The sequence below is a fragment of the Telmatherina bonti genome (genome assembly GCF_933228915.1).
Source record: "Telmatherina bonti genome assembly, chromosome: 20".
In the NCBI taxonomy this organism is placed as follows: Eukaryota; Metazoa; Chordata; class Actinopteri; order Atheriniformes; family Telmatherinidae; genus Telmatherina; species Telmatherina bonti.
In genome coordinates, this window is record NC_136618.1 from 29,926,852 (window position 1) to 29,951,044 (window position 24,193).

Here is a 24,193-nt window from a genome sequence, read left to right on the forward strand (position 1 = left end):
TTTCCATATACCCCTGCTCCAACACACCTGACCCAAATTAATCAGTCACTGTGCAGAATTTCATAGGCTGTTGGATCCATTTAATGTAAGCCAGATGTGTTGAAACGGGGATACAACCAAAACCTGCAGGACAGCGGCCCTTGAGGACCAGTGTTGGACACTCTTGTCCTAAAAGGACCTGCTTGAACAAAGAAGTAAATCAACAGAAATAAAACTACCAACTTCAAGTGTTTTATGCTGTCTTTCTCTACGAGTTTCTTGTTCATTTTGGTTTCTTGCTACATTGCTAGATCATTCTAAGCTTGTGGAAAACCAATATGCACTTCTGGTGGATGAGTCTGCTTGTGTTTTATGTAATTTCCTAAACCTTCTTCTGCATTTTGGCTTACTTTTTATTTAGTAAAAAACTGTCACTTGTGATTAAACCACTATCACTAGTGTGACATGTGCTTTGTTGCAGCCAGTTTCCATCAAATGTTAATTCTGTGTCTCTGTAAAATATTCTTAGTCAAGCTTTGGACTCATGAGGAGAAAGGTTACAGCTATTTAACTTAATAAGAAGGTCACAGAAGCCACGAGCGTATGTCTCCATAGAAACCACGTGCTCACTTTAATTTGTGTATTTTCTGAGGCTCATTCAGCTCTGTGTTTGTAGAAGTAACCAGAAGAAGGACAGGTGAAACAGGCTATAACTTCCCAGCTGCAGATCTGTCACATGTGTGCAAAGCAGAAGAGCTCACATGTTGACCCAAAACAATGATTTTCTCAGGGGAATAAAGCTCCGTGAAGCCCGACACGCTGACAGATTGTGTTCTGCAATCTGGCACTTTAACGACGCGTTGTAGATCATTCATAAAAAAAAACTAACATTTGAGCATAATTCATGGTTTTTAAAGGCTAAGAAAAGCAAAGCTAACTCACCTTCTGATGCTCTCCAGCGTTGGGCTGATGGAAAGTCAGCGGAGGCGCGCCTGTGTCTTTATTCGCCACAAAAACATTCTATAATAATCTTTACTATAGATAATCGTACTAAAATAAAGGCAAAGTTACTATTTATAGACATCAATCTAAAAAGTACGAACAAAACCTGAGAGAAAATGCTTTATAGTTGCGTATTTTTGCTCAGGCTTATTTTCAGTCGCTTTTCATGAGGGGTCCTGACTCATAAATTATCGCGGAGCTAGACGTCGTTGCCAGCAGCATCATGGCGGCGTCAACAAGAGCTCAGGTGATGTCTCTGTACAGAATGATGCTGAAAGAGAGCAGCAAGTTCCCGTCGTACAACTACAGGTGAGGAAAAGAGTCTAGTCGGAGGGAACGGTCCCGTGGCGGGTTAAATCTCCCTGCTAATGGCAGGAAAAGCGATGAAAGTGGCTGCTTGCGGTTGTGTTTACATGAAGCCACGTGACAGTTTCAGGGTCATTGACAGCTTACAGAGTAATAATACATAATAAATACACATGAAAGTGTCATTTGTGTCGAGAAGATGCTTCTGCTTTCTGTTCAGCTGCTGATGCACTAAAGTGATCATATTGAAGTTTAATAATTCCCATGCAGTAACCTACACATAGTCAAGAAATGTTCAGTAGCTACAAACTGTTTAATATGCTTAAAAGATTTCATATTAATTTAATATAACAGATCAAATTAATTTAATATAATAGCTTAATAAGCCTAAAAGAAATATTATTCTTCAGGAAATCAGGTTTAAGCACGACATTAGCTTGGCTAATATATACTTTTTCAAGAGCATTATATATTAATTGACTTCTTGTAATTCTATCCACTAAGTCCAGTGTGCCATTTACAAGATGTAGGTATAGGTAGAGTAATCCAATTCAATGCATGGAGAAAGGACTGAATCCAAAAAAATAGACAAAATCCAGGCATTGAAAGTGGATTGAATAAAAAGCCTTTATTTAAAAATGGGCAAGAATCATAAAAATACACCAACGCGTATCGGCTTATGCCTTCCTCAGGGTGTATAGTGAAACAAACAGACAATTATAGTCATCACAGGTGTAAACAATTGACCCCATGTAGCAATATACTCTTAGCCTCTCTGCATTTGAGTAAATACAGACAGAGGGGTCACAGAGAGGAAGACCGCTTCTCTCCATTTGCCTCTCGAGGCCAGGGAATTGTTGCCTGTGTATTTTGTGCAGTATTTATTGTTTGATGCCCCTAGAGGCTAAGAGTATATTGCTATTGTTCACACCTGTGATGACTATAATTATGATTCTTGTCCATTTTTAATAAAGGCTTTTTATTTAATCCACTTTAAATACCTGGACTAGGATTTTCTCCATTTTTTTTGGATTCAGTCCTTTCTCCATGCTTATGCAAACCCTTCTATGAGCACCAGTGGTTTGAGGGATACCTGCAGCACACCTGCCATCTTCTTTTTAATCCAGTTCAGTGTCTGGATCTATGCTGATTATCTCGTTAGTCTCTATGTCTCTCTCCTTTTTCTCTACTTTGTTTATATTTACTTCTCCGTTTTATCAGTCTGACTTCACATCCAGCTGATTATTTCAGTGATACTTGAAATGGTGATTAACCTAGTCCAGTGGTTAACTTACAGGTGTGTGTATCGACTGTGTGAGTACACACACCTGTGTGATGAGCAGGTACTGATTGCAGGAAATGTCCCATGTTGGGTTATACATCTCCATCATTCCATTTATAAAACTACTTGCGTTCGTTTCAGTGTTCATCGTCTCTGAATGATTTCACTCAACTTCTTTTTTTGGTTTTTAACAAATAATGAAAAAAAGAAAATGCTGAGTGAAATAATTCAGTTTGCAGTGATCACTTGGTTAATGACTTTTATTTCAGTTTTTCAGGGTTCATCTGTTTATTTCTGGATGAATTAAAGCTCAGGGAGATAAAAGTCATGTGTGCTTTCTGGTTTTGCACATCTATGGAAACAATCCACAGCTTTTTATCTTCGTTCACTGTGATGTCTTGGCAATCTTGATGTTGTAGAGCTCCTCTGGGTCCAGAAACTGGACTGGACCACAGTGCAGATGCTTGCTGTTTGTTTAGACAAAATACACCAAAGATACAAGAAGAACCAAAATGCATATTTACATGAGCAGAAAAAAGGGTTTGTCATGAAATGTGTTAATTCCAGCTACTTTCTCAGACTGTAGAACTTAGACTATTTGGCTTTTCTGTGTCTTTACCGTCTAGAAGCTGTTGGGTGACGGAACTGACAGTGTTGTTCATTGCTTAATGAATAATACTTCACATATTTTGGAATTTCACAATGAGTTGCTGTTTATATTTTGAGATCCACATGAATTATTCGGTTGCTTGGAGCAGCAGCAGTGCTTTTATTTTGAAGTAACAGAAAAGGACAGTTTTATTTTTTTAAGGCAAACAGAGAAGAAAAATGTTGTTGTTGACAATATGTCGGCCTGAGAACGGCAGGTTTATTGAAGGTGTTAGTACTTTTTTAAACTTGTAAGTAAAAGTTTGATTTTAAATTTAAATTTGAAGCTCCAGCTGTGTTACAGATGTGGTCAGGACCAGGGATCCCCAACCCTGGTCCTCAAGGACCGGTGTCATGCAGGTTTTCCAGGTGTTCCTGCTGCAACACACCTGACTCAAACTCAGAAAAGCTCTGCACATGTCTGCTAGATACACATTGATTTAAGTCAGGTGTGTTGCAGCAGGGACACATGAAAAACCTGGAGGACACCGGTCCTCTGGGACCAGGATTGCATGCAACCCAGCCTGAAGTGCGCTGATGTTTCTATCTAAAAAAAGCAGATTTTATGTAAGTACATGGGCTGATATGTTGGTGGTAGGTCTCTCTAAGATCTATTTGTATCTTTTCTCGTTGTTTGACAGTCATTATGATCAACAAGATGAATAAAAACATCTAGAACCTGTTGAAGCATGAAAGAGGTTTTGATTGGATGCAGCAGCGTGCACTTCCTGGTTTAGCTGCTTCAACCACGACTGCAACCATGAAGCTCTGCAGGGGATATTTCACACTTAAGTAGATCTCATCTGCTTCATCTGAACTCGTACATCAGAGCTAAAGTGGACAAAATGGAGTGCGGTTGCTCATGTTTGGGGTGTTTATGTAGTTGTGATCTTGTCATGTAGTGAGATCAGGCTGTTTTAATGAGAGCAGTTGTCAAATTAAATACAAATAAATTGTAATGAACATGATTTAATGTAGTTTCCTGGTATTCAGAGGCCTAAACCAAGAAGCAGGTCAAACATTTCCAGGGTTTTTTTTTAACCTTCATTACACTGCATAAAAAAATGATGTTTTTTCATTATAAAACTGCATTTTTTTCACAAATAGAAACAAAAAATCATGCCTACCTGTTGCAAAAGCAACGCGACTCGATCGTCCCACTCTTTCTCCCTTTGCATCTTTTACTTAGTCCACGTGCCGATTACCGTAGTCTGGCGGACGAACCGAGCGATGATCTCTACGTTAAAGAATAACCCAAACATTCCCCTTCAGACACATCACTGTCTTCTAAATGTGGCCCTGCAAGTTCACCAACAGTGAACTACGTTACTGGATTCTGGCACATTCATGCACCGGCAGCTGTCGAGCGCTTGTAAAAAATCTGGAGCATGAATGCGTCGGCAGTTTGTGGAAAGTTGAAGAGATCTTGCTGAACTGGCCTGAACTGCGGAGCTCTCGCTGATGGAAACACAATGCTGACTAAAAACTGGTCCGTCGGTCCAGTTGGACAGATACTGTGGAGGCCATTTGTGTTTTTTGCAAGCGGCAACCTCCAGCGGTTAAAAGTGAAGCCCATGTGGAAGTGCATAAAACTGCAGTTCCCCCTTCATCCACTAGGGGCTCCAAAACAGAGCAAATCCCCATAGACTCCCATGTTAAAAAGACCAACTTCACAGCAGATATAAACATGTTTACAGCCTGGTTCAAAAATCTATTTTAGGTTTAATAGGTCAGGTTTACCTTCATGACAACTGTGGGGGGAGTGAATTTTTTTTCTAACTTGCCCGTTTAAAAGTAATTTAATCTGGAAATTCAGCATATTTTTGGGTGTATCCTTTTGATTGACAGGTACCTGATCTCCGGCTTTAAGTCAGAAGAACGTAGAACAACTGTGGTTTTTAGCTGGTTAACAAAATGACTTAGCTTTAGCCCACTTACCTCCGTTAGCTGGTTAACTCCTGTTATCTCGGTTAGCTTTTAGCTACAGAAAGCTCGGAGTTCGCTCGATGTCAGTCATCCACCATGACGCTCACAGCCCCCCTCTCAGCTCCACCTCTTTGCCCATATTTATATTTTCCGGGCAGGACGACGCGCATGCCCCTGCCAAGATGGCGACAGTAGGAACCGCCCACCGAGCTTCAATTCAGCTCTTCAGAAACCTATGGGTGGCTACATCCATCTTTTTATATACAGTCTATGGTTTTTTGTTGCAATCTTAGTTCCATTATTTACTTTTGCTGTTACTGGAACAGCTGACAATGCACACTCTGCAAACCCAGCCCCACTGTGACTCCCCAAGTCCACAGACACAGGAGCATTTGTGACTGAAACATCTCTGGTGTCCAGTTTTGTCATGTGGGACGCTTTTGGTTTGGCATTTTGTTCTGTATGAAGAACTGTGGGATGTGGCCGATTGCAGATGTGACACGTCGTGCGTTGCGGACAGTTGCCCCAATTTTAGGCATCCAAAACACCTTTACCTTTCAGAAACTGAATCTTTTCAGTGTTGAGTTTTTGTCTAAACAGATACTCTGATTCTCCATGAAGCAGGTCAGGTCCCCAGCATCAGGTGACACAACCCAGGAAGAAGCAAATGAGAAATCCTGAGCTGAGCCTGAATTTACCTGGATTAGACTCTAATCCGATGATGTTGGAGCAGCTGCTGAATAGTTGGTGGGAATTTTGGGAAGCAGTGGTAGCGCTGCATGTCTTTCCCCTCAGCTGCTGATCCTTTATCACATTATGTACCCTGTTCATCTTCACTGTTTGTGATGATATTAGTTGTATTAATGCTAGCTTTCAGGCTGTGTTTTATGCGGACATACTTTGGTTTTTATCTGCAGTAGCTGTATTTGTCATTGACAGCCTCTCATTATATTATATAATACCTGATTCATTCGGAGCAGTTTAGTGGAGCCTTTTGCTTCCAGTTTGAACATCTGGAGCCACTGACAGATTAATGCTGAGATTTCTCCAAACGACCAGCTCTGAATTATTCTGCTTGGATTCATATGTGAGGAGTCGCTCGTTGGTGCTGATGTCCCGGCCTGTTGAGGTAGAAACAAACACGACTCCATCCCGTAGCTGAAGCTCGCATCTGAGGAATCCCATCTTCATACATGTCTAAATGCTGCCACTAGTAACTCAGAACTGCACATTTCACCTTTTTTGGCTGTTTCTGAGGTGGATTTAAGTTGTTTTCATAAAAACTTGCATGTTTTAAAGTTTCCTCAGTATGTATGTTGGCATTTGGGGTGTCGGCTTTACGGACATCAGAGAGCGTCCCCTCCCCGCCTGCCTGCATGTGGACCGCTGCTGTGTCCGACCACATGAAAAACAACCTCCTCTGGCTGCCAGTCCTGATAAAATAAATCCCGCCTGCCCACCCAGGAGCCAGACAGCTGGTTTCATCCTCTGCCTGGTCTCGGGCTTCCTGTGGGGGCGGCTGGTCCTGGCAGAGGAAATTAAATTCTGAGAATTAATATTTATATACCTCATTATCATACGCCTGTTAATGATGCACATGCTTTGTTGCTTCTTGTGAATTAGTCTGCAGCCACCTCAGCAGTCCCGCTGAAAAGATGCTGTCCTCAGGGACAACAGTGACATTTTATCAGGATAAAAACCAGACAAATGGACAACAATGCTGAAAGGTATCTTTACAGTGTGTTTAGTTGGATGTAGGACTGCTCGATTACGACAAAAATTAGAATGACAATTATTCTGACTGAAACTGAGATCTCGATTATTGAACACAATAATCCAGTATTTATAAACAACGCTGCGCGTCCTGGTGTTCTGGACTCCGTGCCGTGCATTATAACCGTCTAATGTACGGTTCTGAGTTGTTTAATCCGCTTTTACCGCTTATATAGGAACTATTTTATGTTGGCCTGGATGTACGTTTTATACCAAACAACCGCTGTCAGGCTGCAGCGCGTTTCTCTCATTCACCTGTTAAAAGACGGCTGATCTGAACCAGCTGGTTAACGCATTGCTATGGTAACGCCCCGTAACAGAGGGATATTACAGTGTTTAACTCGCCGAACTATGTATAGGAAAATAATGCAGCCAGTTGTCACTGACAATGGTATAAACTATGTTTAGGTGAACTTCCACAACCTACTGCAGTTATTCTACATTGACCTGCAGCCGGAGCCGACTGAGACTGGCCGCCTGGGAGTGCTTTAGGACGGGAGAGGCTCCCGCTGCTCCTTCCTTACAGTAACTGCAGAACAATATGTGCCTTCAAGTCAGTCGCCAAAACACCAGAAAAGTCTCCAATAACTCCAGTAAAAGCTGCTAGATTTGTTGCTTTTAACAAAAAAAGTCGCCAGATTTAGCGAGAAAGTCGCCAAGTTGGCAACAGTGTCTGAATGAAAGCGAAGCGGCTGTGGGAGGAGTTTACAGCACAGCGCTGCAACGCCAGAGACGCTCGATTAGCAGCTGAAGACAGCAGGAGAGGAAACTGCAGAGAGAAAAATAATCCCACCCTTTTATTTTTATGATTGTTGAAAACTCAGATCGTAACTGAGATTGAAATACAATTAATCGTCCAGCCCTCGTTGCTGATGTAGAAAATAGTGTCCGTTTGATGCTGTATTCGTGACAAAAGGGACATCAGACACAAGGAATAGTGAAACACTTGACAGTATTCCCTGGAATACATTTATCCCAAAGTTCTTACTGTTGATGATTTATGGTTGCCAATGCTGCAAGCATTAAGACCCATGTTCCTGTTTATTTGTGCTCATTCTCCTGAAACGTTTTCATAACCAGTTTCAGTGTTTAAACCTCACAAGAAGAATACCAAAACATGCATCTTCATTGGAATATGTCCGCTATGCTTCTTTCTGTACGAAAGTTGTCTGTTTTCACGACATCTGCAAAAAGCTGCATAATTTGTACCATTAAAAAATTAATGAGGTTCTGCCAGAATGAAACAGAAATCCAGCCCACTTTGGGATTCACAAATCCAGAGTTGAGATGTGCTAGAAAACTATAAATAAGACCAGCAAATCACAAACATTAGGTTGCAAAGAGCAACGCTTTGTTCGAGGTGTGCGCCCATTGAACCAGCCGAGGCCTGGAGACTGTGCTTTGTTTCTGAAACACTTAACGAGCAGAGAAAGTCTCTGTTGTCATAGCAGCAGCAACTAGCTGGTCCCGTCGTCACAGCAACACCAACGAGCAGGTGTGTGTGTGTGTGTGTGTGTGTGTGTGTGTGTGTAACACTGGAATCGTGCAGTGATTTCAACTGATTCAGAGGAGCGTGACGCATTTAATGAATCAATCACAGAAACTCTTCAGAAAATTCATCAGCTATAAGTATTTTATCCTGCACACTTTTATCCAGTCACCTTTCTGTTCGCTCATCGGAAGGGAACATCACGGTGGCTCCGCCCATCATTACTTGCATGGACAGAATGTACTGGTTTTAATGGATGGGGTTCTGTGCATTGCAGAGATGTGTGCACTGCTGGGAAATAAATAGCAGCACTGGTCCTGGTTTATTTGGCCAAAACGAAACTGTTAACTACCAACCTCCAACAACATGGATGGAAAGTGTTCAGTATTCTGAGGAGATTGTCTTTTGCCTAAAGCAGAAGAAGATTGAGGATCCAGGCCAGTAATTAGCCAGACGGGGGTCTTAGAGTGTTAAAGGCAGCAAAATTCTGTGATACTCACTCTGTGTCCTAAAATGCAAAACGTTTTATTTTCCCAGACGGAGAATATAATTATGTCCAACTGGTTAAGAGCAGTGGTGGGATCTGTGTGTCCCAGTCTGGAAACACTTAAAGCTTGGTTGGCTGTCTCTTTCATATTTTTTCCTGAAGCTGCTTCACCATTGTACTGTCTCAAGCATCATCAGTGGGTACGGCTAGATGATGGCTTTTAAGTCGGAATTAATAATTCGGAATTAAATAATTCGGAATTAACGTATCGTCCTACGAGTTTACATGAGAATAATAATTCCGAATGAAGGTTTACATGAAACACGCCGTTAATGTTAATTCCTCTTTAGAGCGGCAGGTTGGGAAGAGTTCTGATTGGACAGAGGGTGCACGTGACGTATGATGTATACCAGAAGCAAGCAAAGTTGGCTCCCCGCTTTTCGTCTTTTCAGCCGTAACTTGTAAAAACCACATAATAAGAACCAGTTTCGCCACTATTTTTATTATATTTTTGAAGTAGCAGCTCAACACGAGCATACTACTTCACTTTTTGCAGCAACTGAGAAGGAGAAGAAAGATAGACCGCCGAACACGGGAGGCAAAACAACGTCATCGGGACAGGACAAGGTAACGAGCATGCTCAGAACGACCGGAATTAACTTAGAGCGGAATGAAGGTTTACGTGACAGAGGAATTATAAAGTTTGGAATTAAAATGCGAATAAACCAGACACTTACATCAATATTAGGTTTAATTACGAATAGAAATTAGCATTGGAAATTAAGTGTTGTTGTTAACATGGTTGTTTTTCATCAGTTTAAAGCGGAATTAACTTTTATTCGGAATTAAACAGGAATTAAAACTCCCATGTAAATGTCACAACTATCAGGACCAACAGGGACAAAAAGCTGCTGCAGGAGATGCTGAGTAACCAAAGATTTTCCGTCTTGATTAAACAATGCCTGATGTCAGCTCTGCACTTCATGAAGTTTAACCTCTCAAGTCTGCGTTTAAAACACAAACAAAAGAGTGACTTTGTTTGTACTGATCATTTTATCAGATCCTAATTCAGCAGCTTGTTTAAATAATTGGCCAATCAAATAACACCATTTCATGTAGACATGGTGAAGACGACTTGCTGAAGTTAAAACTGAGCATCAGAATGAGGAAGAGACTTTGGGTCGACAGCACCGAGTTAACAGACCAAGAACCATTCAGAAACTCAGAAGACCCCAATGTCTGTTTTCTCCTCATATGAACGGACAACATTAGATTCCATCCATGAAAATATGGATCCATCCTGGTTTGGATCAATGCTTCAGGTGTAATGTTGGAGGTAATTTCCCTAGCACACTTTGGACCCCTTAGTACCAACGTCACATGATTTAACCATCAAAGTTTACCTATTCTACTCATGGACAAACCTACAATGTCAATGTGAAGCCAAATCTGAGGAATGACGGCAGTTTTGCCGACTTGATGCTGCCAAGGTCGACCTGATAAAGTAGATGGTAAATGTATGGTTTAATAATGGAAAATAATTTATGTAAAAAACCAAAAAAAAAAACATCCTAAAGTCAGAGAAAAAGAGTTCAATGCCATGATCTTGTGCAGAGAAGCGATTTTCCTGTGGAATGACCTGAATATGCCAGACGATGCTGCCGGCGCTGTTTTGTTGTTGTTGTCTCTGACTGCAGTAACAGCAGATGCAGACGCTCGCAGCTCTTCCTGGGAGGAGAGGTGGGAAGATGCTGGCTGACTTTAGAGAGCTTTGTCTACCAGAGAAAACATGGAAATGAACAGAAGTCAGATGAAACATTCATGATTCTCCACAGGAATGCTGGATCACCACAGAAGTCGACAGTGACAGGAAACGCAGACATTTCATTTAAAACTAAATCCAGAAGGTTTTGGAGTCGGATGAACATACAAACGTATTATCTCTGTGCTGGAAAACAAGTCAGATGTTGCCCACACATCTGTGTTTTAATAAAACGTGTCTCTTCTTTCGTTCATCCTCCACTTATTCTTGTTACTAAAGGGTTTAGAGGATTCTTCAGGGTGGGATATCTGGATGTTGGAAGTGTAGCATGTTCTCTGTTTCACATGCAGAGGTCAGGTTCTCAAAATGCTCATCCATCCACCCATCTGTCCATGGAGACAGCAGGAAAGAAAGCCAAGCATCCCTCTTCAGATCCAACTGAGGGATTATGAGGCGTATGGACCAGACGAATTTCTAATCCCTCCAGTGAGATCTGGTTCTGCCCCGCTTGTCTTTTCCCAGATGGATGATCCTGAAAAACCTCCAAAGAGAGATGACCAAGGAACTTCCTAATCAGATGTTTGAATCACCTTGGGTGACTTCTGAGGAGAAATTATAATGTATTTGGTTTTTAGTTGTTGGCAGGAAGGGGTTTCTGTATCTTTCTGTCTTAAAGTTACTTGGAAAAATCTGCAAATGAATTGGTTCTTTGGGTAGGCCTGTCACGATAACAAATTTTGCCATGCGATTAATTGTCTCAGAAATGATTGCGATAGACGATAATATTGCGCTAAGCGATTATTATAGTCATTTTGAGACCATTTTCAACTTAAAAACAATAATGCCATAATAATGCAAGTGCGCCAATTTAAAGATCAACATACTTTCATTTCTAAAGAACATTTAGCTCTATGTGCAGACTAGACATCCAGTCCCCAGTCTGCTAAAACACATCAGGATTTCTCCTGGGGTTTTGGCAACATGGTTCTCTGGAACATATGGTATCTAAACACTATGTAACAGATTTACATAGTGTATGGTCAGCTCATATAATGGGACATGTTTGGACTTGAACAGAGGTGGAATGGTAAAGTTGAATGTCTTTGATCACCTTCAGTATGTTATTTTTCATGCTCTTGTAAAGACGTGGAAATTGCCGTTTTTAACATGAATTTTCATCCAGGTGATTCATACTGGCTGTGAAATGTTTGCAACAATTTTTAAAATGTCACCTTTTTAACAATATTAAAGGGCAGCATCGCTTTACCAACCATGCTGTCTGAGTGTCATGTTGCACTGTCCTGTTGGTAGTCAATTTGTCTGTAAACACCCCAGGGATTGTGGACTGTCAGGAAAATGGAGATAGTCTGCTTGTTGAGGTCTTTTTCCACAGCTGGGAAAATTGCAGTGTTTTAAGTGCAGATGGACACTTGTTGTATTGCCGTGTTTAGTTAATATGTCTTAAAACAAATGTGACACGACAAAAAAAAGACAAATAAAAATTATTTCGTCCGGCAAACTCACTGCGCACATTTTCTCTTATCGTGCGATTAATCGATTTATTGCTTATTGTGACAGGCTTACCTTTGGGTAAAAGTTCTCTTGAATCGTCAGATGGAGCACTCTATGCAACCCGGTGAGGAAACAACAGAGGATGTGAGGAATTGTCCATGAAGTCCAGCAGTTTTTGCAGCATTCTTGTCGAATTTTCATCTCCAGATCGGTTCCCCGGAGGCAGAAGTTCTGGATCTGGATTCTAACAAGATAACATGATACCTGCAAGCTCAGTGGGTTTGAAAATGGTGACAAACTAAACCCCTTAAGGCAGGGTCTGGGGACATTTTTTTTATATTTAACATGTGAATGAAGCAGGCGGATTTGTACTCTAAAGGCCCATTAATGCTCAGGGCAGAACACAGGTGCAGATGGACAGTTCTGTCTGTCCCCTGTTCGGTACATATGTGATTTGGCCCGTTTTTAAGGGGCTTCGCTATCAGTCACTTGACCCAGAAAACTGAACAATTCCACCTGAAACCAGTGGGGCTAGTGTTGAGTAGTAAAGCTGACACCCAACCAAAGAAGAAGAAGATGAGGTGAAGAACAACAACATCAACAGCTGTAGACAGGGCGGAAGCGTTAGCAAAAGGCGATGTGAGTATGTCCCCAACCACAGCTACCACCAGTGTTGGTTGTGAACTCTGAGCTCAGCACTGCCCACTAGTGGATGAGCTGACTGAATAACCATGGCAACATAAAAGATGCATGGGAATATGAAGATTGGACTGGGGTGTTGTGGCTTTGTATGCATGTTTTGGTTAATTGTGTAGTGATTAGGCAAATTTTTTGTGTTGTTGCTTTTTCCTTGCTGTGACTCTTCAGGGCCACTGTATGAAATGCCTGTTGGCAGCAATCGCAGCTGAAGCAAGTGGATCTGTAAAGCCCTGCTGTGAAGCCTGGATCAGGCGCCTTGCTGCATGAAAATGAAGTTTTGATCTTTAGTGCAGTTTGCTATTAGCTGATTGTTTTCCACTGGTTGACATAATTTAGGGATCAAACTTATTGACGGTGTAGAGAATGAAATCCTGCCATCAGTGTTGACTTTGTTCCTCGGCAACAGAAGGAAATGATGCAATCTGCAAACCACGCATCTGTAGGGAAATGGCGTTGAGAGTTTATTTGTATTCTTTCTTTTCCTGTTGTTGCTTTGCATTTCAGGTCAGAAACATAGACTGTATATAAAAAGATGGGCGGAGCCTCCGTGACGTCACCCGTAGGTTTCTGAAAAGCTGAATTGAAGCTCGGTGGGCGGTTCCTACCATCACCATCTTGGCAGGGGCATGCGTGTTGTCTCGCCCGGAAAATACAAATATGGGCAAAGAGGCGGACCCGAGAGGGGGGCTGTAAGCGTCATGGTGGATGATTGACATCGAGCGAACTCTGAGGTGGCTGTAGCTAAGAGCTAGCCGAGCTAACCCGAGCTGACGCGAGATAGCAGATAACGGAGGTAAGCGAGCTAAAGCTAAGTCACGTTGTTAACTGGCTAAAAACCGCGGTTGTTTTACGTTCTTCTCACTTGAAGCGGGAGATCGGGTACCTGTCAATCAAAAGGACACGCCCCTAAATATGCAGAATTTCGAGATTAAATTACTTTAAAACTTAGAAAATAATTCACTCCACCCACAGTTGTCATGAAGGTAAACCTGACCTATTAAACCTAAAATGGATTTTTGAACCAGGCTGTAAACATGTTTATTTCTGCTGTGAAGTTGGTCTTTTTAACATGGGAGTCTATGGGGATTTGTTCTGTTTTGCAGCCCCTAGTGGATGAAGGGGGAACTGCAGTTTTATGCACTTCCACATAGGTTTGACTTTTAACCGCTGGAGGCTCCGTCCATTTTTCATATGCAGTCTATGTCAGAAACTAAAATGATTTCTTTGGTAACTACCAAGATTAGGAGACACAGGATACAGTCCGGTGAATCCAAGTCGGCATTGTTCTTATATAAATATCATCTTATCTGTCATTTTATTTCATTTTTGACAGTTGTCTCCAACTCTGCTTCAGACAAACTTTTTTTTTCAGCATTAAAGTCCCTGCAGGGCGCAAACCCTCAGGTGAGGCATAAACAGACAGAGAGGTAGGAAGAGGCGGAGGAAGAGGAGGCAGAATGACAGAAGTAGGTCATCTCTCTGCCAGAACAACAAAAACCAAATACCAGACTGATTCAGTGTTTTTGTCTTTTGTCTCTTCCTGTTGTGTCATTAGTGTGTCTCCTCTTTCGCCACCTCGTGTCTCTTTTCTCTTCTCTCTATTAGAAATATTTCAAACTCGACATCTTCCTCTGCAACACCTGGTAACTTATCACAAGACGACAAAGGCTTCAGATAAATAAGTGATGGTGGAGATCTAGTTCCTCTCCCTCCTTGTTTCTTTGCCTCCTCTCCTCGCCCTTCCTCGCTCCCACTCGTCTTCTTCCTGCTCTTCTTCCCGACTGGTTCTGCAGAGATCACACGAGAGAATTCCCTCTGAAGTTTCTGTGACGAGACGGCGCACAAAGCTATATCATTCACACAAATCCCTGCCTCTCGTGGTTTTTCTGAATGAGTTTATCTTTGAAGGGTTAAGGTTGTTAAACAGATGGCAGTCTTCGCCTGAGTTACAGCGCTGAAGGATCTATATTTCAAATGTACAGTTTTCAACTAAAGTAAAAGAAGAATCCCTGGAAACTTTCAGCTGATTTTATTAATGTACCTCATTGGGTACGGTTACATGGTGTTTTTATTAATTCGGAATTATTCCGAATTAACTTAATTCTCTTACGAGTTTATATGAAAATAATAATTACGAATAAACGTTTACATGAAACACGTCCTTACTTAATTTCTCTTCAGAGCGGTGCGTTGGGAAGGGTTCTGATTGGACAGAGGGTGCACGTGACGTATGACATATACCGAAAATGAACCAAGTTGACTCCCTGCTTCTCGTCTTTTAAGTCGTAAGTTGTAAAAACTACATAAGTACCAGTTTCGCCGCTATTTTTATTATACTTTTGAAGTACGAGCTCAATAGGAGCATACTACACTTTTTGCAGAAACTGAGAAGAAGAAGATAAATGGACCACCAAAGGAGGCAAAACAACGCGCGTTATCCGGACAGGACAAGGTAACGAGCATGCTCAGAACGATTGGAATTGGAGCGGAATGAAGTTTTACATGACAGAGGAATTGAATAGTTCGGAATTAAAGTGCGAATAAACCAGACGCTTACATCGGAATTAAGTTTAATTTCGAATAGAAATTAGCATTTGGAATTTAGTGTTGACACGGTCGTTTTTCATCAGTTTAAAGCGGAATTAACTTTTATTCGGAATTAAACAGGAATTAAAACTCCTGTGTAAATGCACGGATTGATAAGTTTTTTTTTGTTTTGTTTTGTTTTTTTGGTCATATAGTTTCAATTAAACTGTTTTTGTTTGTTTGTTTTTTTTTTTATTCAATCTTTTAATGTAGATTTATTTTATTAACCTGTACAGTACTTTGGATACATTTTTAGTTTATGAAATTGCTTTATAAATAAGGTTTGGATTGATTGATTTGATAAGTACGGTGACATGACAGCTGCTTAGGTTTTAACCTTGAATGTACGATTGGAATTGGTGATCATTGGGGATGAACCCATGAAATTTTGGCCAATACTGATATCCCGATATTTACTAATCACAATATATATTTTTCTAAAGGTTAAGATGATCAAATTCTGCACAAATTGAAAGTTTGGCTTCCCGTCCTTGTTTGTGAACTTCTGGACGGTGGTTTTTCAGATAGGATATCAATGTGTTGGTGTTCAATGATTTGATGCGTCGTCCTCCTTTCAAGTATCGCATACTGCTATTCGAGTATCATCCTTCTAAAAATAACCACAACACTGATATTGCTTCTTCATTTAAACACCCCACAAAGCTGTGTTGCTCTACTATCCTGTAACATGCCTAAACAAATGCCACACAACCCCTGAAACCCTAGACACACAAACTCCCAGAAAACAACAGAAAATGAACTGGTTGTGAATATCAGCCAAGTTTTACTCATTCGATTAATACCGATATATTTAAAAAAGGTACACTAACATCTGCCAATATGATATTCACGCCAACATATTGTGCATATATCATGATCGCGATGATCAGCTTTGGAAATATTTACTAGATCGCGTGTCTTGAATTCTCACCTGACAGATGCTACCATCTGTGAGTCACTTCCAGCTGAAACCAAACCATCTAAGAGCAGAATGACTGAAAGAGCAGCCGATGGCAGCAAGAGATGCAGGACGTAACATGATGGAGTTATCCATGTGTGTGTTGACCTGGTCTGCTCTGATGAGGGTGGTTCCCATGTTGACAAACTATTTGGTCATAGATGGGATGTCTCAGTCGTGTAGATGGATCCTTAGGTTTTGGTTTCCTCACCTCGCTCATCAGTGCCGACTTGTGTTCATCTATACTGTTCTTTTTGTTTTTGTTAGTTTGTGTGTGAGAGAGTGTGACCAGGTGTGTGTGTGTGTGTTTGATTTGTTTTGCTATGAACTGGTTTTATAACACAAAGCATTATGTTGTGCTTTTACACATGACTTTGTAAATAAAGTTTGGTTTGATCAGTTTTCTCTACATCAGTATTCCACTGCTGTTTTTCTGCTTCTTGTCCTACATTACTTCCTTTCCTCATATCTTAAATTTAATCCTTGCTTTCCACAACCATCCCTTGTTTTTTCCTTTTCTTTATCATCTCTTCCCTCTTTTATGTTTTTTCTCTCCTCCACTTCTACCTTTACTTCCCTCTTCTTTCCTCATCTCCATCCATCCACTGCGGTTCTTCCAGTTTGACCTTCAAACCAATCTAAACCCGTTTTCCCCGTCACATCCTCTTAGCAGCTGTCAAATTTAACCACTGGATGTAAATCTGATCCATCTCTGTTTTATTGGTTCTGTCCTAAACCTTAAATGATTCTGAGACACAAAGACAGAAGATGAATGAGTTTGCTGGGCGCCTGTTTCTGTTTCAGTTTCCTCACATCAGAGGAGCTGCCAGCTGTAATGACGCCCAAGTCCATCAAACCAAAAATCATTTTTACTTCAGCAGCTCCTGCCAGGAGAACTTCAGCATTTTGTGATTGGCTGGTTCTGATTTACTTTGATTTTTGGGACTGCAGCCACTGAACTCTGGGTCTGGCGGCCACAATCTGGAATAAAAACTGGAAGTTGTGAAAGATTGAAGTGGAAGCTCAGAGCTGGTCTGGTGCAGACAAGTAAAAACCATTCACCCTGTATATCTAGAAATAAATATGTGCCTTTATTTTAATGTCAGTAACTGTAAAACCACCTGAAAAAGTAGTTTGATGTGTGAAGCGGATATAAACTATATCTTGCATATAATCCAAGGGAAGTATGTTTTGCTCCTGCAGCTGCTGGGCCAGGCAGAGGAGGAAGTGGTTTGGGGACGGTTCTTTAAATTTTAGTTAGAACTTTTGTGGAGCATTCACAAAATATTAAGAAAAGTTTTTATTTCAACAATCCAGGCAACGTTTTTTGAGCATTACAGCTAACTTTACTATGTCTTTCAGTCAGTTCCTCTGTTAGCTGCATGTTTATGGCTGGAACATCCTCTCCCTCACTGTACCCATAGGACATAAAATGGTGACTTTAAGCTAAGAAAACTACAACTACAGCACAACACAAGCAAGAAATCAATCAGTAGAGGACATCTTGGATAAGTGCTAGTTGGACTGCGGCGAGTCCAGTTGAACGCAGGTGCTGGGCAAATTTTTCTAACTCATTCTGACGAAGTGCGGCAGTGCTCCTTGAAGAGCTGAGTCTTTAGCTTGCTCTTAAAAGTAGATGAGAACTTCAGATTAAACAGACTTTGGCAGGTTGTTGCACCAACATGGAACAACAGAGAAGAGCCTGGCTAGTGACTCAGCGACACCTTGTACTGGGAGCACTAGATGGCTTTTTATTTAGCAGTAGCAACTGTCGAGAGGAAGCCTGGCTCTGGATTAAGGAATAGAAGACAAACAGGAGCTGTTTGAGTTATTGTTTAGTAAGCCAGAAGCACAGCTTGGAATTTGATGCACTACAACTGGAAACCAGTGAAGCGTAATGAAACGTAATGAGCATCAGAGTGACATGAGCTCTTTTGGGCTGGTTTCAGAGGTGCTTCTGTATTGTGAACCATCTGCAGAGGTTTAACCAAGAATGCAGACAGGCCTGCCAGTAAGAAATTACAGTAGTCAATGCATGAAATGACCAGAGCCTGAGCTAAGACCTGTGTCGTGTGTTATGTGAGGTACGGTCTGGTTCTCCTGATGTTTCAATAAGCAAATCGGCAAACAAGCAACATGAACGTGAAAGGTCAGATGGTCGTCTACCATGACACCAAAATTCCAGGCAGCAGACGTAGGCATAGGTGTGATTGAATCAAACTTTGCACTTATTTGCGTAGGTAAGTAAGGATTGGCTGGGCAGTCAGTGAGCTCTGTCTTTGACAGATTGAGCTGAAGGTGGCGAGCCTTCATCCATGCAGAGATATCAACAAGGCAAGCTGATATTCTTAATGAAAAGGTTGTTATAAGCTGGGAAAGAAAGGAAAAGCTAAGTGTCATCTGCATAGCAGTGGTAGGAGAGCTAATAAGAGCGCAAAATGAGGAGTTCTTTAGTAAAAAGGGAAGAGGGCCTAGCACCGATCCTTCAGGCACCCCCGTTTTAAACCCATGCGATCTGGACATGCCCCCTCACCAGGATGCAAAGGATATTTCTGTCAATGCGGACCTCGAGGGGACAGATCCTCAGATGCCAAGCTCTGAGAATATAAAGAGGAAAATCTGGTGGTTGACCGTGTCAAAGGCCAGCAATATGAGGATTGACCAGTGGATCTGGCAAGCTGGGGAATCGGTAACTGGCAGGGGAGCAGTTTCAGTTGAATGGTCCTGCCTAAAGCTACATTGATATGAATCTAACATGTTGTTGTCATGGAGGAACTGTAAGTCCTGACTCAGGACAGCATGTTCTAGTAGTTATGACATGAACGGCACCAGTGAGACTGACCGGTAGTTTTCAGCCTGGGCTGGGTTGAGTGTGGTTTCTTCAGCAGCAAGATAACCTGAGTTTGATTGAAGCCTGGAGGAGACACCAGATCAAAAGGAGAAGTTTATAATATGGGTTACTGCAGATTTGATTAAATGTAGGATGCTTTACAGCACAGGTGTCAAACTCCAGTCCTCGAGGGCCGGTATCCTGCAGCTTTTGTTGTTTTCATGCTCCAACACACATGACCGAAATTCTTAAATAGGTTGACAAGAAACTGCTAGATACATTTGATTTGAATCAGCTATGTATGTAGAGGGAAACAACAAAACCATGCTGGACACGGGCCCTCAAGGACTGGAGTTTGACACCCCTTCTTTACAGGATGTCAGAAGGGACACAATCAAGAGGACAGGTACTATTGGAAGTCCAGAACAAACCCCCTGTTGAAAGCCAGCTGTTTTGCAGGGTTCTGCCCACCTAAATCCTTTATTCCACTCCCAAGGCCACCTGCTACATAGTCAGGCAGAACCAGGCAGTCAGACTTCCCTGCCTTATCCTACCTTATCCTACCTAACTGTCCTGGGACCTGCTCCGTGTTGTTTGACCAATGGGTGAAAATCTGACTCCAAAACACTGCCTGTGCATCATGTTCTCATATCTGAGTACATCAAAATTACTCTGGGCCAGAAGCTCCAGAACAAAGTCAAAGTCACATTGAGTCTGACCTGGCCATTAAGACCACAGTTGTATCTAACAAAATCCGATACGGATCGAATTCAGCACCACATTTGAAAGTGACCTGTTCACACTGTCAGAAACTAATCATATAAGGGTCACATTTAATAAAAACAAATCAGATTCAGGTCATATTTAACTGCAGTGTGAACATAAGACAAGCATGGCAGTGGTACTGGAGGACCAGGACTGGGAAACACTCGAGTCCTGTACAGCTCAGTAAGCTGACGTCTCCTTGTGCTGGTAGTGAGACGCGTATAACTCATCAACATGCACCTGATGTGTTTAAAGCAGATACCCTGAACGACTGTCAGAAAAGTAATAATTTGAGTTGATGCCGTTGTATAAACTACAGTCTGAAGAGATAATTAGATATTTCTGTTGCTGATCTCATCAGAGGAAACAGAATCAGAACATCACAAGTTTCTCAGCAAAACTGAGATCAAGTTTTCAAGGGAAGACGAAGCTGCGCACACAACACCCACACACTTCATTAAGACCTATCATGAAGATAGATGCTCACACACACACTTTCAGAGAGTTGACCACAACCTCTCACACAGACTTTCCCTCGTAGCAAACATTGGTTTTTCGATCGCTACTCACTCTGCAACTCTCTGTGCATGTGTCTGTCTTAAGAAGCTGCTGAAAATCAAATCAGTGCTGGTCAGAGAGACGTAGCGTGGAGCCTCACCAACTTCTGTCTTCAGCTGTCTCCAACTGCTTCCTCATTGAGTTTCTCAGGGTTTTCTGTTTCTGATGCAATTATGCTGATGGCTTTAAAAAGATATTTAAGCGTTCATAAACGCACAACCATAATCCCGATTATACTTAAATGAGTTTGTGACCCATGGTGCTGTAATAAAGCAGGTAAATATGTACTTTTTTCAGTAAATATGAAAGAAATGACATCATACATGCAAAGAAAACAAAGAAAATACAGATTCAGAAAAATACAAATAAATTCAGAAATGAAGTTACTTTAGTTTACTTTCTCTGAAACCACTTGAGAATTTCCATGACTGGTTGTTTGCAGTAATTATCCTGCTGATATTTGTGATGTTCAGATGAAGCTTCATTAGGAATTAAAACTTTCTAGTAAGTTGGTTTAAAAAGTGCTTCATTTGCACAGGAAGCTGCTAGCTAAAGTCCATAAATCCGTCACTTGGATGGAACAATGGAACAATGCCACCGGAAATCACAGGGACAGGATTGAGTTGTATAGCTGACACACAACCAGAGAAAGGAACTAACCAGAAAAGAAGACTAGGAACAGGATTAAGACAACATAGACATCATATCTACGTACACGCGTCATTGTATGCTGAAGAGTGAACCAGCGTCGCCACCATATTGGATCGGTCTCCGCTTTCGAGTCTTGCTGCAGAGTCAACGTAGTTTCCCCAACTGTTTTCTGTGGAGCAACATGTATATATTACACATAAAACAAAACACTTCTCTACATAATTGGTTTATAAATCATGTTAAGACCTGGTTTAATTTTGGTAGTTTGGATCCAGGAATGTTTTAAAGGCCTTGGCAGAGGTTTACCTTCTTTGAGTGATTTTCTAGGTAACTTCTGAATTTTACAGTTTTAATACAATACTTTTATTTTCAATCCTTTATTTTCTATTATCATTTGTAAAACTGTATCTCTATATTGATGAATTAATGAATGTAAATAAACAGTCAACTGTAGTCAAGAGAAAGACATGTTAGAATCAAATTCATTTATACATTTATTTATATAGTAGCTACCTTATGTCTTAGTTGAATCGCAATATAAAAAAAAATGTAGCACAAAAGCACATAGTTTTTTAATGTTTTACAGTGATCTGTATCATAACCATATCGCTGCCCTTTGTAACAAACCAAACTGTGAGAAAATCAGGTGAAAATTGGTGAAATTATTGTTGTGGTTGGGTCTATACCTTACAAATAAATGCATTGGAGGCGCATGGGAGACCCATCCAAGATGGCGGCGCGATGAGACGTTAGCTCATATAGGCTGTGTGATACTACGCGGCGTCTATGTATTTATGATGTCTATGGCAGACAACTCAGAAACTGTCAAATAAAAAGCACCTGAAGAAGAAGGAAGATGTTCAGGAAAACAACAAAAAGACTTACTGTTTTTTTTACCACTTTTTTCTAGTGTTGTCAGACAGTTTTAAACATTATTTTAGTGTGGTGCATTGCTCCTACCAGCCGGTGTCAAAACATGGTTGTGAACTCTAATATCAGCAGTGCCCACTGGTGGATGAACTGACTCAACAGCTGTAATGTATAAAATGTATGGAAGTACGAAGGCAGTGACATATCACTGTGATAATATGGAGTCTCCATTGATGCACAAAAGGGACCACAAGAAAAAGAAAAACATTATATATTGTATTCTAGAAGAGAGAGAACTTGGAGAATTTTATTGGCTTCATCCAGGAGCTGAAACTGGACCACAACCACATCAGGATGGACTTTAGGATGTCTGTGGGACAATTTCAGGATCTGCTTCAGCCGCTAGCTGCTAGCTTGAAGAACCACAAAAAATAAGATGCTGGACATGGTGAAACAACCTCTAAAGTAACAGCGACAAAGTGACATGTGCAAAGCTCGCAACCTGCTCTGGTAGTGCTGTCCACACGCCTTTTCTGATTGGTCAATTGTATATCTGTCAGATGCCAATATTTAAAGGGGTCCTATGATGGTATTTGGAGTTTCCTGAGCTTTCTACAGTGTTACAGTGTTGAATCCTCATCAGACATGTGAACGGCACCGATTTTTATCACCTAAATGCATGTTTGAGTTTGTGTTCCAGCACTCTCTCCGTTCGGTTTCCATGGCGACAAAAAACGCATCGTTTTAGAGAGTTTTTTCTACTTGGAAATCCTTGTGACGTCCCGGGGGATAAGGTTCGGTGATTGGTTACCTTCTACTGGTTAACAAGGGCATGTACAAATACATCAGGCGGGTGGAAAACGTGGGATAAAGTTATTTCCAACGATGGCTGGTGAGTTTACCAAAGAGAGACATCCTGCTGCATTCGTTGCTGTGGGTTGCTGTTTTCCACTTTGTTTTCAGGCTCTGATTCAGGTTCCAACATGTAGGGCTGTATGCTATGTGTTGACATTGTATTTTGTTTTTTATTAAGTTCATATGAGCCTAATCCTTCTGTTTATGAGATGTTACAATGACGGCGAAAGCAGGTGCGGTGCGTGCTCCCGATGTAGTGCAGTGGCGGGAGGCGGGGCTTAATGCGGAAGAGTCTCAATCCACTCGTTTTGCCCACAGGCTGATCTGACAGCCTACGGAGAGGGTCGGTCTGAAGTAAATAAAGCCATTTGTGACAATAACTCCGTCAATCCCAGCCCTTCTGGTCTCAGAAATAAAAATAAATTAGCCTGAAATGCACAGAATAGTTCAACTTAAAAAAAAAAAAAAGAACCTCAATTTGAAAAAAAAAACTTGCAAATGGTTGGCTGGACCTTTGTCACTGATGTGACCATTCCCATTGACTTGACATTGATTTGCTGTGCAAATAATTGGTAAGAAATGTTTGCAGTAGGTGTATAAAGAAAGTTTTGTGATTCTTCTGCTAATGTTGATCATAGAGTAAATCCCTAAAGTGAGAAGAGACCGTGGACAGTTTAATGGCTGACTGGATCTTTGTCTTTCTGTTTCGGGTGTAGAAGTTTTATATTTAACCTCAGTTTCTCCCAGAAACAGGCAAATACACAAGTTGTTTTCTTTGCTTTGCTCGTTTATTACGTCGCCCTGAGGTTTGCTGTGTTTTCGCAGCACTAATTTGTTGGTTTTTCTGTTTCCTTCCTTTTCACCTCTGGTGGTCTTCAGGTTTTTATGTGTTTGTACTCATAAACCCCCAAGAGGCTTTTAGTGTCTCTGCTCCACATATTTACTGTTTTTATGATCTTCTGTCTTTTCTTTACTGCTCATATTGCTGTTTCTAAATGGACTGAATGAAACTGAAGTGTGTGTATTTGTGTGTTTATTGCAGGACCTATGCACTGCGGCGTGTACGTGATGCCTTCAGGGCCAACAGAAAAATAGACGATCCAAAAACGGTGGAGCAGCTGATGGAGGGGGGACAGCAGACACTGGCAATGATACAGAGACAGGTGCGACACACACACTCATACACACACACGAACCAAAAAGTCGACTGAACCCTCAAATCACCTGATGAGGGTTTGTCTGCAAAGTCTGGACA

At 41.3% G+C, this 24,193-nt stretch overlaps 2 protein-coding genes across 2 annotated transcripts in view; one reads left to right on the plus strand and one right to left on the minus strand.

Moving 5' to 3' along the window:
* The window catches only part of fars2 (phenylalanyl-tRNA synthetase 2, mitochondrial), a 222,860-nt gene extending 221,920 nt beyond the window's left edge, over nucleotides 1-940 (minus strand). The window contains exon 1 of the mRNA XM_079259861.1: nucleotides 922-940. The gene's annotated coding sequence lies outside the window, so the exon portion shown is untranslated. The remainder of the gene's footprint in view (nucleotides 1-921) is intronic.
* A 249-nt stretch (nucleotides 941-1,189) lies between these two features.
* lyrm4b (LYR motif containing 4) overlaps nucleotides 1,190-24,193 on the plus strand; it is a 70,104-nt gene continuing 47,100 nt past the window's right edge. The window contains exons 1-2 of the mRNA XM_079260252.1: nucleotides 1,190-1,290; nucleotides 23,981-24,101. Of these exons, the coding sequence (XP_079116378.1) occupies nucleotides 1,205-1,290; nucleotides 23,981-24,101 (207 nt within the window). The 5' untranslated portion in view covers nucleotides 1,190-1,204. The remainder of the gene's footprint in view (nucleotides 1,291-23,980; nucleotides 24,102-24,193) is intronic.